Below are 14,383 nucleotides of genomic sequence, written 5' to 3'. Positions count from 1 at the left end.
TTTTTTCTGTGAGGAGTTCTTTTATTAATATGCAGGTGCTATACATTGCTAATACATGTCCAATTAGTTCTATGACACCACGCAGTGACCATCTTAGATGTTAGCACCATGTAGCCATGAATGTTTGCCTGTGAATCCCAGCTGTCATCTGCAAAGCTTTTTGTTTTCATTCCATCTACTGCATCAACAAGGCTTTCCTATTTCAGCTGCATAAGGCATCTGTACAGTTTCTTATTAATTGCAACCAATATGGTAGCTCAAATACTTACACATATGAATTACAGAAAAAGTGAGATTTGATCTTCTCTAAGTGCATGATACAACAGTGAAAAGCAACCCCCCTCTTTCAGACATTCTTAATAATATGCCATCAATATTTACAGTGTTCTTGTATCCTTTACAGTTTATACAGAAACAACCAAGGAAAAGCAATAATTTACACTGCATCTCAGGGTAAAGTTTGTCATACTGTGGATGAAGAAAACAAAACTTGTCATTGAGTTTGTGAATTCTGAACTATGTCCTTACTCTTTCTTTGGTCCAAGGCAAGCCAAACAGCACTGGAGATTTAAAAAAAAAATGTCAATAAATAAAGGCCTTACATTCCTCTTCAGTAGCAACCAATCTTCATTATTCATATGAATACACCAAAGTTAATTATATATTTTTACATCAAAAATCAGGAACCAAGTACTGATTCTTGTAACATCAGAATTACTGGATAATTCCAATTATTAAAGATATGTTGCAGCCTCTCCTGTGAATGCAATGACAAGATACCAGACTGCAATGGTGTTACCTTGGCTTCAAATGCTAACCCAAAGTCAGAAGGCTGTGTGGATGGGGAGAGGGGGACTCTGTATGAGTGATTTATGTTCAGCTTTCTTTCCTAAAAGGGGGCTCAGACCTGCCACCACCACTGAAATTAAATATTAGTCCCAGGTAACAAAAGAAGCATTTTGAGGCTAAAAAGGTATAAGGAGATGTACATCACCTTAACGTCACTGAGGATCCTGGTGGCAAAAAAAAAAGATATGAATAAAGAAAATAAAATAGTGTTTGAATTTTACTAAGAAATCATTCTTCCTTGTATCCACTTCTGGATCCAGCCACATGCCATTAGCACTGTATAAGATTACAGTAAACAAAGTAATGAGTAATTTACAATTTAAAAAAAAGCTTCACAGCATCTGTATATACATAATGGGTTGGCTTTCCCTGTCATTGGAAAGTCTACCTAATTATGGCTGGGATACAGGAAAATGAGTAATACAATTTTGCAGAGGTTTGTTTTGCTATGGGACAGACTTAATAGTAGATGATGGGCTAGCATTCCGGTGGAAGGAAGAATAAAATGGGAGAGGTCTTCAATGATGGCAGAGAATATAGTGTGTGGCATAGGCCACCAAATTATGCATCCTATACTTTGCCACTTATTCTTGAGTAGCGTCCGCATGAAACTCCTTAAAACAGTGATAGGGTAAGTCTTGGCCACAAGAATCTGCAGGATGAAGGACAGGGATGCATGCAGGTAGAGAAGAGCAGACATCTTTCCCACCAGGAACCATAGAAGGGTAATAATAATTTGCAGGTCACTGACTAATGAAAGGAGGATGCAGATATGGAGCCCCAATCACTTATACGTAGAGAGTGCATGACCAATATGGGGCACTATTTTTGCTTCTGTACAATTGAAGGTTGGATATAACAAATACTCACAAGCCATGTTGGGATTGGGATGCCAGGGGGCTCTCATTATTTATAAGGGAAGACTGCTAGAGAACTCCATTTCCTGGCAACTAAGTCCCAGGGAAAAGACAGAGCTTTTGATCAAGGACAGGTAGGGGAACTGTGTGTGTACAGCTTTGATCACCTGCAATATAGAACAGGAAACCGAGAGAGACACACTGTGTATCTAATGTAAGGGCTTCAGGTTGGAGGGGGCATGCACTCATAGACTAGTGGGACATAGTCCACTGTTGGCAGAGAGGTGGTGGATTCTAAATGTCCATGAAGTACATACTTTTAGTCACTGCATTTACTTACTGATATACATCATGCCCATGGCATAGAATGACAAAGAATTCCAGTGTCCAGTGAATTTAAGAGTCACATTCAGAACCTAAAATAAGCTGTTTAGAATTTAAATCTATTCAGCCCTGGATCATATACCATATCATTAAACCGGTCATCTAACTCCTTCAGTACTGGAAGGATTTATGAATTCCTCCACAGACAAGCACTGAAAAGATATGTAGAAGGGTATTCATGAAGTTTCATCTACATTATTTATCATACAACTTGCAGAAACTCAGTAGTGAGGCTTTCACAAGGACAAAAAAGTTCCAGAATCCCACCGTACTATAATTGAATATATCTGTGCTTAATAAAGCAGCATTGTGAAAAAAACTATTTTAAGTATTATGATTTATAGTGTTTGGTAATTGTTCATACACCAAAGCTTCTACCAATTTACTGATTTCATACATTACACTAAATGGTTGCATACCTCTCAGCTGTACAGATTTTCACAAAATGTCCAGAGTTTTGACTCATGTTTTTGGTCCGTTTTTCATAAAATTGTGGTTTTCTGGTAAATTAGTGGCAAATCATTAAAGACTGAAGATAAAAAATAATGTTAAGCATTTGAGTTTCAGACTTCATACCCTTCAGAAAATTAATGCTAATGCCCAACCTGTTATTCTATCAACTTTGTAAGTTTGTAAGAGCAATATTTAAAAATTGTCCCTATTTTTGGTCCTTTGTCCCACTTTTATTTATGGCTTTGTCCATATTTCCTGCTTTAAGAGGTATGACTGGTTGATATATGACTGCCTGATAATCTAATGTTTCCCCCTGCTTTACAAGGCTGCTTTACACCTCATTGAATCCAAAGTGGAAGATATTGTTTGTTACTAAGTTCAATTAACTGATTGATTGCTGTTTTCCATAGGAAATCACTGCTGTTACTAAGTGTACACCAACAGCGATTCTCTCTGTTTTATGAGTTTCCCTTTTGTTCCTTGCTTATGTAACCATAAAGTTACACACAGGCACACACACATATATATATATATATATATATATATATATATATATATATATATATATATATATACATATATATATATATATATATATATATATATGTGTGTGTGTGTTGAGGAGGGTGGTGAAGGGATGGTAAAAAGAATTATGTTTTTCACTAGGTTGAGTTTCCAGTGAGATTAACGCAGCAAATTGAGAATTCATTGAGCTGAACATCGGGAGTTACAGGGGAAGAGCATAGCAGACTTTGTTGGCTTGCTTTCAAGTAGCTGATGCATAATCATTTATTAAAAAGTATCAGACTACAACTAATCAGTTCTGAAGTTTTATTACATAATACTGATCTAGTCACACTGCTACCACCAGCATATTTTCTACTGGTTTAGTTTTTTAAACATCAGTAAAGCTAGTGTTCTCTTAATATTAGCTGGCAGCTATAAATCAGAAACACAAATCAAATGTTATCTGAAACTTTCTTGATTATAGGAAAAGTATCCAAAATACTACAGGTGATATCACTAAATAAGTGATTTTTATTTATTTATTTATTTATTTATTTTGCAGCTTGGTAACCAGGTAGCCCCAAACAAACATATTAATTCATTTTAAATGGGAGATAAAGCTTATGGAAGCTTAGTGATGTTTTCATACTTATGGAATTTGCAAGACTATTCTCATTTTTGCTGTTAATAGGAACAAAACAATTTACAGCAAATGAGTTATGGTTGTTGCTGCTATTAATTCTTAATTTCCATAGCTTTCATACCTTTGCATTGTTTTCTCTTCTTTTTTTCATGTCTCAGTCTGCCATTCCTATTTCTTTTATTTTTTCATTCCTTTCATTTTATTAATAGTCTTGATAACCGTTCAAACCAGCAAAGTTTTGAATTATTCTTTATCCCAGAGCACTTTATTAATTACAGATTCATCATATTAATTGAAAAATCAAACCATGTCCTAGCTAATCAGCCAGAAAGTTTGTTGCCCAATCTCATTTTATCAGTTGCTTTTTAAATAAATGCTATCGTTACTAAATTTTATAACACAACTTCACTTTTTTCTGTGGTTTTCTTTTTTTAATAAAATATATTGTTATCTGTTAACATATATAATTACTAATATTGGTTGCTGTTTCCCTTGGATCCAAATTTGATTTACTATTTGATCATAGAAGTTACTCCAGTATCATAGGTTCATAGGTTCAGAAAAAATACTGTGCCCATTAGTTTGTTGTGCCTCTGTCCTACGATCTCCCATCCACAGGTCTAGATTTCTCTTGAACAGAGTCAGCGAGGTGCTCTGCCTCATGGACGGACCGATTTTTTTTATCTCAGCATAGGTGAGTGGTTTTGGTGGATTTGGATTTTTGAGGTGGAGCATGTCCATTACTGAATAGAGCTGGAGTTTCTTCAATCTGGCAGCATATGACAGATTTTGGAGTCCTTGGTGAGGAACTCATTGGTCTGATAAGTGAAGAGTACAGGGGACAAATGACTCTACTAGATCTGGATGTGAATCCTTCATGATCAGGTGGGCAATGTAAGGGGTCTTTCTAACCACTTTTAGCAATGTGAGTGTCAAAAAAAGGCCACTGTCAACCTGGGGTCCCCAGGTCCCTGATAACCTCTTCTGTGTAACTTCAGGCCATGGCTCTGGCACCAGCTATCTGTTTCCTTCTGAAGGATATCCGTGTCCGATGCACTTTCCACTATTTGCAGTCATCTGCAAACTTTGTCACCATGTTGGCCTGTACTTCTGAGAGTAGATGCCAAACAATATGGAGTCTGACACAGCGCCAGCAACTCTAACCCTGTGGGTTCTGTCCAAGGTCAAGGTAGGCTGTATGGACTGCCTTTCCTCATCAATGGCCTTGGTGACTATTTAAAGGCATGATCTTCCCTTGACAAAGCCAAACTGGGTCGGGTCCATGTCTGCAGGTCCCCCTATATCTTTGTTTATGAGCTCCATTATGATCCTCTCCATAGCTTTGCAGACTAGACTTGTCACACAGCCGGGGACACCATCTGGTCCCATTGCTGCTGTGTTGCACTGAACCTGTCTGCCAGTATGTTGGGCATGGTGTCTGTTCAGTGATTTTTTTTTTTGTATCATTTTAATTCTGAGCATATCTGTGAGTTTCCACTCCCAGGTTCCTAAGAAAAAGGCCTTATGATTGTCCTTTGAATCCATGGCAATTTTTCTCAAAATTGGCCTTTAGTTGATTTTATGAGTGTTTTTACTAATAATGATCATATGGATTTTGTTCTATCATGTAATAGCTTTCTCCTCTTATTGTAAAGTTTGTTAATGGCTGGGGTCCACCAGACTAGTCTTGGTTTTATTTGGGATTGCCTGATCCATGCAGTCCTGGAGGTGTTCATAGAAGGCATTTGTGGGCCTTGAAGGATACCACACCAGTCTTGAGTAGTGTGAAGTTTGCTTTAGAGAAGTTCTTCACTATGGTCTTTTGTTTGGGGTGGGGGGCGGATGTGGGATTTCAGTAGTGAAGTTTTATGATCAGATCTCACCAATGATGTGGAGCATTTTGTCCCCATGTTTGTGACAATGAGATCTAGTATATTTTCTCCTCTCAACAGTGACTAGCTGTTCCATGGCATTTGAATTTATGAACTAAGTCACCCAATATGATGGTGTTTGGAGATACATTTATACCCTCCAGTGTCTTCAGGAAGGCTGTGTGGGGTTCCTGAGTTTGAGAGGGTGGCCTGTAGCATGCTACAATTTGTAGAGCAGAAACCTAATAGTGCCGGGTGCTCTCAGGAGCCTTGAACCAGGTTTCAGTTACAGCACAGACATCGATGTTCTCCATACTGAGAAGGGCCTCGAAGTGTGCATTTTTGAGATTTAGACTTCTGGCATTGAGCAGCATTACCTCAATTTCTTCCCATTTTTTTTTTTAGGTGGTAGGTTTAGAATTTGAGATCCGAATCCCAGGGTGACAGGTGCAAGCCCCCCCCTGGCTTAGCGGCGGCTTGCAAGTGCATGTCATCCCAGGATGACACCAGACATTAAGCCAATTGTTAAAGCTGATCATCTTGTCTCTATATTGTGGCATCATTCTTGGTGAAGGAAGGATACTGCTCAGGTTTAGGTCATACCTGCCTGGGCTACATAAATCAGAGAGCCCTCTATGTCTCTTTTTTTTCAGTCAGTCCAGGGAGTCTCAGGTCGTTCACACCACCAGCATGGACAATGACGTGTCTGACTATGGAGTCACCTATGACAAGTATGTTTGTGTTGTATTTGGCCTTAAGGGCTGTGACTGCTTTGCACACTGCTTTTGTGGTTTATGTGTTGCTTGTGGGGTGTCTTGAGGTAGCACATGCATACCTGAAAGAATGACACATTACAAGGATAAGTATCTCCATAGATAACAGTCTTATTCCCCAAAAATAGGCTGGTGCCTCTGTAAAATGTTAGTATTTTGATATCTGTAAACAGTATTGCTTTGGGGACTATTTACCACCATTGCAAACCTTTAAATGCATATAATATGTGTGCTTGATTGGCCATTTCCTTGGTATAACATGAGTGATATATTAGGCTTCTATACCTATTAACTGTCCATGTTTTTGTCTCATATTTTTGCCCTTTCCCCTCATAAATTTCTTGCTTTCCTGGTAAATCAGTAAGGATTACAGTCAGCCAATGATGCCAGACATTAGAGTTTCATAGTTCTTTTTGTTCAGAAAATGCACATTCATGCAAAGTCTGTTCTTCTATAAGCTGTTTAAGTGAATTGGAGCAACATTTACAAAACTGAGGACTATACACGCATCTGGTAGGTTTGTAGCCATTTCTAGGGATGTTAAATATGGATTGCCAGTGAAAAGTCAAATGTGTATTAGATGCCCATCTTCACATTCTAAATCCTTATCTCACCTTTTCCTCCAGGGTGAAAAAAAATGGTGATAAGAAAATAACAGCACAACACACACAACTGTTTCATTAATGTGTTCAAATTGCTTAAACCCAAGCATACAAAGAACTATGTACCCTGAATGTTTTATTTAAAACGTGGCTCTCAATTTTAAATTAGATTTTGCTTGGATATCTACTTAAAGTCAAAGATTCAGAATATATTATTAAACATTAGTCAACATGGGTTTACAGCTGGCAGATCTTTCCAGACAAACCTGATAAACTTCTATACCAACCTTTCCAAAACATCAGACTAGGATTGGGATGTAGACATTTTATATTTAGACCTGTCTAAAGCCTTTGACTCAGTTCCACATAAGGAAATTCTAAAAGTGATGGAAAATTCTAATATAATTTTTACATCATTAATTGGGTCAAAAATCAACTGCATCTCAGGAAATACAGGAGTAGAGTATCTTTTCTAATTGAGTGACTACAAATAAAGAATCTGATAACAGTCAGTGTTGGGGCCCTTTCTGAACAATGTGTTTATGTCAGCAATGCAATTTAGAGAGGCTATATCATTAAGTATATGTGCTGATGACTAAGATTCTTACCCTTGTGAGGAATATAAAAGATGAAGCTGTAATGTCCATTTACACTGATGCACTATTTCAGTGGTCTGTACTATATTCAGTAAGTTTCAACCTCAGTAAGTGTACAGTTTTACACTTCCATAAGGAAAATAAAGAGAAGCATAACACTATGAATAACAGGATCCTTCCATCAAAAGAATCAGCAAGTAAAATTATTGCAACAAATTATTATTTGGAAGTAATGATAGATAGCAAATTTAAATCTGATCTGACTGCAATAGCTCAACTGTAATGAAAAGATGCTATGGCATTCAAGGGAGATTCTTAGGGACCACTAGTTGCTGGATCTAGGAGGTGGGGTTGCCACTGTAGAAAGGTTATGTTCGACCTATTACAGAATATTGTATTTCTGCATGTTTGTATAACCTGGGGCAAACTAAAAGATTAGAAAGAATTCAGATAATTTTATAAGATGTATTGCTGGTCTTTGGAATCTTAGCTATTCATTAAAGTTAGAAAAGTGTGATCTCTTTTTCTTGCTATAGGCTACTTAGGAGTGATTTCATACTGATAGTTAAAAGTTTTAAAAATGAACATTTAGCTGTTTCAGTAGAAGTCGTGTTCGTGTCACATGAGCTGTTCACCATGTGGTGTTGATACCCCAGGAAGAAAGTAAATTAATGTTTATTTTGTGTGGATGGGCGTGTGTGTGTCAGTCAGTGTGTGTGTATGTGTGGTGTGTGTTGTAGGTGTTTGTGTGTGTGTGTGTTAAGGAGAGCATCTCTGGAATAATCTCCCATTGAAAATTAAGCAATCACCACAAATGTGTATTTTTAAAACATTGACAGATGAATGGACTGCAGATAAAGTTTATAACCCAGGGTTAGATAGTAGCAGACTCCTTGCTAGCCACATGTGAGGCTGTGAGGCTGTGCTTCCCCCAGTATATTGAACATCAAAATCACTGAAATCATAAGACACTAAACAGAAAGGAGTATCACTATTTAAATAAATTAGATGAAATATACAGTTCTTACGTATCATGTAATGACTGGCTTTTGTACGGAAACATGCATGAATTACATCAAAGTATAAACATTATTCATTACAACAGGCATTTGTCTTGTGCTGATATGGTCAGCTTAATCTTAAATAATTACTTTACTGTTTTCCTTTTTTTCCACAGAGGTACGAAAAAGCGCAATGAAGATTCTAAGTTTGAATGTTTCCTTATTGGTGATGGTGCAGTTGGGAAGAGTACTTTGGTTGATTGCTTCATGAACTGCACATTTCCACCAACATGGACTCCATCTATATGGGGGACACACAAACTAGACATCCAGGTTAATAGAAGTCCATGTTCTCTCAAAATTCATGATGTTTCTGGTTTGCAGGAGTATGAAAGCATAAGGAAAGCATTTTACCACACAGCTGATGTAATACTCCTTGTATGTGCAATTTCTCAAACTTTCAGTGATAACTTGGAAACCTACTGGATTCCAGAAGTAAGAAACAAAAACCCCGATGTTCCTGTTATTTTGGTTTGCAACAAGACTGATTTGCGAAAGGATCCTTTTATTATTAAAAGGGAAAGAGATAAATATAATCGAAAGCCAATGACTTCTGAGGAAGGACAAGAGATGGCAAGAAGAATTGGTGCTACAAAATACATTGAATGCTCAGCTATTTACTTTGAAGGAATAAATAATGTCTTTGAAGAAGCTGTACGAACCATCATTAAGGATATTCAGAAAAGCAGTTGTAGACTGTGTGAAACAACACTGTACTGAGTTCAGTGCAGCCACGTGCTAAACAAACCATATGCAAGTAATAAATACTGAATAAAACTATATCAGCATTAATTGAACTTCTAGAATTTGCAGAATGGACTTCATACTTTCAAAGATTCTTAGCTTTGAATAAGTGAAACAAAACAAGTGGTTTGTAGAGTTTTGCAGACTAGCACTCACAGATCTATTTCCTGCTCTATTGCCGCTACCTTCATTTATCCAACTGATAGTTCATATAATGATTCTTGTAGCCCAAGAGCAGTACTATATCTCTGCACTGAACATTAACTGACACCTTTCCATCCACCTGGTTAATTTTTCCAAATCCTTTACCTCTCCAGTAGCTTTTCTGCTGCACCTAACTTTGTGGCATCAGTGAAGAGTTTGATTCTGTTCTCTATCTCAGACATGTCTTCAAAATTCTTAATGAACAAAACTGGACAAAGGAACAACCACTGAGGTACTTCACTGATCTCTTTCCATATGTTTAGCACTGTCCTTTTCAACACAGCCATCTCAGATATGCAGAATTCCAGCTACTCAGTCATAATCCTATCCATGCTCCTCCACTTTTCCTGAAGCTACTCATGTGGAACCAAGTCAAATATATTGCTAAAGCTGAAGCAGACCAAGTCTGCTCAGGGGTGGCACATGGTACTGGTTGCTAGGCTGCAGGCTCCTCCCAAGTTTCAAAAAAAACGAAGAGAAATTACATTATATTTTGAAAACTATTACTTTTAATTTAAAAATAATAGTTGGCATTCTTTTTTGGGCACTTAGAACTGTGTAGAGTTCCAAGGAGATCTGAGTTAAAAAAAAATCTGCATATTTCCAGCTTGGAACTTTGCAAATTCAATCTGACCAATCCATGCAGCTGTTGAGGACATGAGGCAACAAGGAGCCCTTTCTATTGGCTCAGACTGTCTCAGGAAAGAGAAAAGGGTTAGTGTAGGTAGCTGGAACAGAAATATGGGAATATTTTTATTTTATTTGCAGCCAGTAAGTCAGCATGTAGTTAGGTACCCAGGTGGCTGTGCCTCCAAATGTTTTGTTGTGGTAACTGTACTACCCTGGTAAACAAACTAAATAAATAAAATGTGTGTGTAAGCCTGTATGAAGATACATATTCGGATGTGTGTGGGAGAGCATATCCTTGAACTGTCCTCAATTTTGCTGCAATATCTATTTTTTATATTTATTTTTGGTAAACCTCTATGAATTACAGTCAGTACATAAAGCCAGATATTAAAACTTCATATTTCTTATAGTTTAGAAAATGCATGCTGATGAAAACTTTTTGCTCTTTTAACTTTTTAATAAGGATGAGTGGATGACTGTATAAAAATGTCTCTTCAAATTCATTAATGTTGGCTTTATCCAGACTTCTTGAACAAATATGTTGAGAGGTGTAGTGGGGGGGGGGCTGTTATAGAATGTTTGAAAACTCTGATTTTTGCCTGATATTTTAGTCTGTTTTCATGTAAAATTCATGGTGTTCTATTGAATCTGTGATGACTGCAATTACTAAATAATGACAGGCATTTGATTTTCAGACAATCTTCAGAAAAAACATACTAATGCAAAACACACCTGTTACACTAACAACTTTCTAAGCATATAAATCTGATTTTGGTACTTTTTCTTTCATTATGTTTTAGACTGCTCTCTGACTCTCGAGTTACGATGTTGAGTATTTGGCTGCAGTGGGTTGAAGATTATATTCTGACAGTAGTTACTTGAGAAGATGCATTCATGTGTGGCACATTTTATTTATTTATGCATTAATTTGATCACAATCAAACATCTGAGGTTTATAGTCACAGTCATACCAGTGGCTGTAATTGATGGTCACACTTGTGTGGTATATATATATATATATATATATATATATATATATATATATATATAAATATATATGGGAGGGGGCACTAGATGCACTCAACTGTCCTTAATTTTGCAGAATGTCTTTCAATGTTTCTGTTCCTCATAACATGTATGCATTATTTTTATTTTTTCTAACAAATTAATAAAGATTGCAGTCACTAAACAACAGTGGCAGACATTTGAGTCTCACACTTAATAGCTTTCAAAAAATTATACTAATTCAAATCACATGTGTTATTCTATCAAGGTTTTATGGTATATAATGGCAAAAGCTTTCCCTGACCTTGGTTCTTTGTCCATTATTTTTAGCTTTCTCTTTGATTCCTTAGGTAAGTGGTTGAGATGCATTTGGGCAAGGGATGAGCTTGCAGTGGGTTAAACACACTATTCTGACAACAGTGAGCTGAAAATATAAATGCTTGTTTGTTTGACAGTAGTTATTTCAGATATGTGCCTGTGTATCAGTTATGTCTCCATTCATCTGAATTCAATCTCGGTTGTATAATCAGTCATACAAGCAGCTATAATTGATGGTCACGTATATGGTTATGTGTAGGGGGATTAAACTTACTGCAACCAATTATTTTTTTTTTTATATCTGAGGTGTGCAGTCAATAACATTGGCATTAATCACTGGGTACAGGGGCTGTCTATGGGTAAAAGTGACTGACACTTTTGTTATTTGTTTAGTTTCTGAAGTCATTATTCTGCCTTTGTAAAGGTAGTGTGCATTTTTTTAAGTCAGCTGGAATATTTTATTAGGTCTGTTTTTTACACAATCAGCTATCTGCAATAAACTGTCTGTAACTGATGACTATGGAGATTATCTCTGATGAAAATGACTGTGTGCATATAAGGAAGGGGTTGCAGCAGGTCTAAAAGTAACAAGCTGGCCATAATTTTTTTTCACATTCCATCACACTCAGGCATTAGCACTATATTTAATAAGTGGTTGTCTTTGATGGTCTGAGCTGACTGTGTATGACAGCAACTGATCACTGGCAGAGTGTTGCATCAAGTAGTATTTCCATTTAACACCAGTTGGTTCTCCGGTTGAGTTTTAGGCTGCGATGCCTTGTGTTTGGAATCTGCATGTACTCCCTGTCATTCTATGTATTTTTCCATGTGCTTTTGTTTCCTCACCCAGACACTTAACTGAATAACTTAGTCTTTGGACTTTTGTGCTTTTACTTTCATCTCAATCTAATACCTCAGGAGTACCCAGAAGGTAACTAGCTTTTTTTTTTCATTTTCTTTTTATTGATAGCTAAGAATACAGGCACTACTCCCAGAAAAGATACGTCTACTACTGTATTTTATTGGCTTTGAACATTAAGTTTTACATAAAGCTTATTTAAGAGACTGAATCTCCTTCCTTACTCATCATGATTGTTTTGGTCAGGCCGCCAATAGAACAGAGATGTAAAAAAAAAAAACTGTAAGATACGCCTCAAATGATATAGTAACGAATAACATCTGGGGGCCTAGCAGCTCCCATATCTCCAGTTTAATAAAATCACTTTTTCCATATTTATTACACTGGAGTCTTGGCCTGTTATGCTTTGTTTAAAAGTATAATGAGTACCTCAAAAGTAGTACAACATTTGAAAAACAAGAAAGAAGTAATGATAGTGTGGGGCCAAAATATGTGTACATGTAGGGGGGAGACAGGAGAGAGCCACTGGGTAGTTACAGAGAGAATAATCTAAAACAACCCCCCCACCATGGAGTCCTTTGCTAGCTCTGTCACTTACGGTTGGCATTTTGACTGCAGTTAGATATCTGAAGTCTATATATTCAGTACAGTGGTTGTAATAAGTGGGTAAATACTGAGGCAGTCTATAGGTGAAAATGTATGACCACCATCTGATTTGATCACAGGTAATGGTCACTGACCTGCTGAGATACAGCCTCAACCATTCAATTGCTTCCTGCAGCCCACCCTTGCTTTGAAATCACCAGCCACCACAGAGTCCACTAGGTGTCCCATGCCAAATTCTTTTGTAACCTAATCATAAAACTATACCATCTTTGGCTTACAGCTTCTTATGACCAGTAAGTAATACATGTGTTGGTTGTTCTCATGGAGATTTTTTTTCCCTAGGAAAACACCAAACTATACCTTTGTATTTTTAAGTGCTTCAATGTGCTGAGTTACACAGGCTCATAGCCTTATACAAGGTTAGGTAGGAGCCTGCGATTGTAAAACCCAGGATTGAATACTCAAGCCACTAGACAAGTCTCTACAAAACATTCCTTGACATTGCTGCCAGACAAGCCAGTAGTCTTCTAGACCATTCTTGCCCCCACCCCCTTCAGCAGTGTACTATGCTTGCTGTCTTTTTCTACTCAGACACTTCTACAGTAGCGAGTGATCTCCTGTGAAGCACATCAGGGGTATGCCAGAACAACTGGCCAGATTCTGGAGGATACTGTGTAGCTACCCATCTAAATATTGTGCTCTATCTTCCCTTAAAGAAGCCATTTCCATCTCAACTTCCTTCTCCTCAGTCTTGGTCATTGTATCTGACCACTAATCTCCCTATTCTGCCCTGCCTCCCATCATAGCACCTTTCCTTTGTCTTCCTACATAGAAACTGAAGCTAAGTATTTAATTCATGCTTTTGCTTTTTCCCCAGTCTTTTGTGATTTCCCTCCAATCTTTGTTTAACCTGGTCTGGTTTTCCTCTTCTCCTTCACTCCATTCCTTCTGCTGTAAACCTAGAAATGTCTATGTTGCTAGCCTTGACCACTTTTACTAACTGCCTTTCAACATATCCTTCTGTTGCCCTCGCTTTCTCTGTTGTAGTTTTGTTTCCCTTCTTGTACTGGGCTCTCTCCACTTTCCTAGCCCCTCTTTTTTCACCTTTTGTGTGCCCTGCCTTTTTGCCTTAATCACTGACCTCACCTTTTTTTGCAACCAGACACTTTGGGTTCTTCTATATTTGTCTTTTTACTAATTCCATAAGCACTTGTCCATAGCCATGAGTACCAATCGCATAGCTTGTTTACCCCCTCAGTTTTCCAGTCCTCTAAATTAATCATTGACATTCTCCATGCACATCACACTCCACTCCCCTAAAATCTCATACAATCATAATTGTCCATGTGTTATTACCCATTTTCCATTGTATGTCACACAGAGACATGATGCCTGTTGTCTAAAACCTTAATTTGAACATC

The 14,383-nt window shown here is 37.4% G+C and overlaps 1 protein-coding gene across 2 annotated transcripts in view; it reads left to right on the top strand.

Moving 5' to 3' along the window:
- Positions 1 to 10,905, top strand: part of LOC122802555 (NACHT, LRR and PYD domains-containing protein 3-like) — an 826,460-nt gene extending 815,555 nt beyond the window's left edge. For both annotated transcript variants that reach the window (XM_044072217.1, XM_044072216.1), the window contains exon 16: positions 8,713 to 10,905. In XM_044072217.1, the coding sequence (XP_043928152.1) occupies positions 8,713 to 9,316 (604 nt within the window). In that variant the 3' untranslated portion in view covers positions 9,317 to 10,905. The remainder of the gene's footprint in view (positions 1 to 8,712) is intronic.
- Positions 10,906 to 14,383: the final 3,478 nt, after the last annotated feature.

Source organism: Protopterus annectens, chromosome 5.part0 (assembly GCF_019279795.1).
Source record: "Protopterus annectens isolate FY-2018-M chromosome 5.part0, PAN1.0, whole genome shotgun sequence".
NCBI classification, from domain to species: domain Eukaryota; kingdom Metazoa; phylum Chordata; order Ceratodontiformes; family Protopteridae; genus Protopterus; species Protopterus annectens.
Note: the sequence above shows the minus strand (reverse complement) of the source record. Positions and strands in the feature narration are given on the sequence as shown.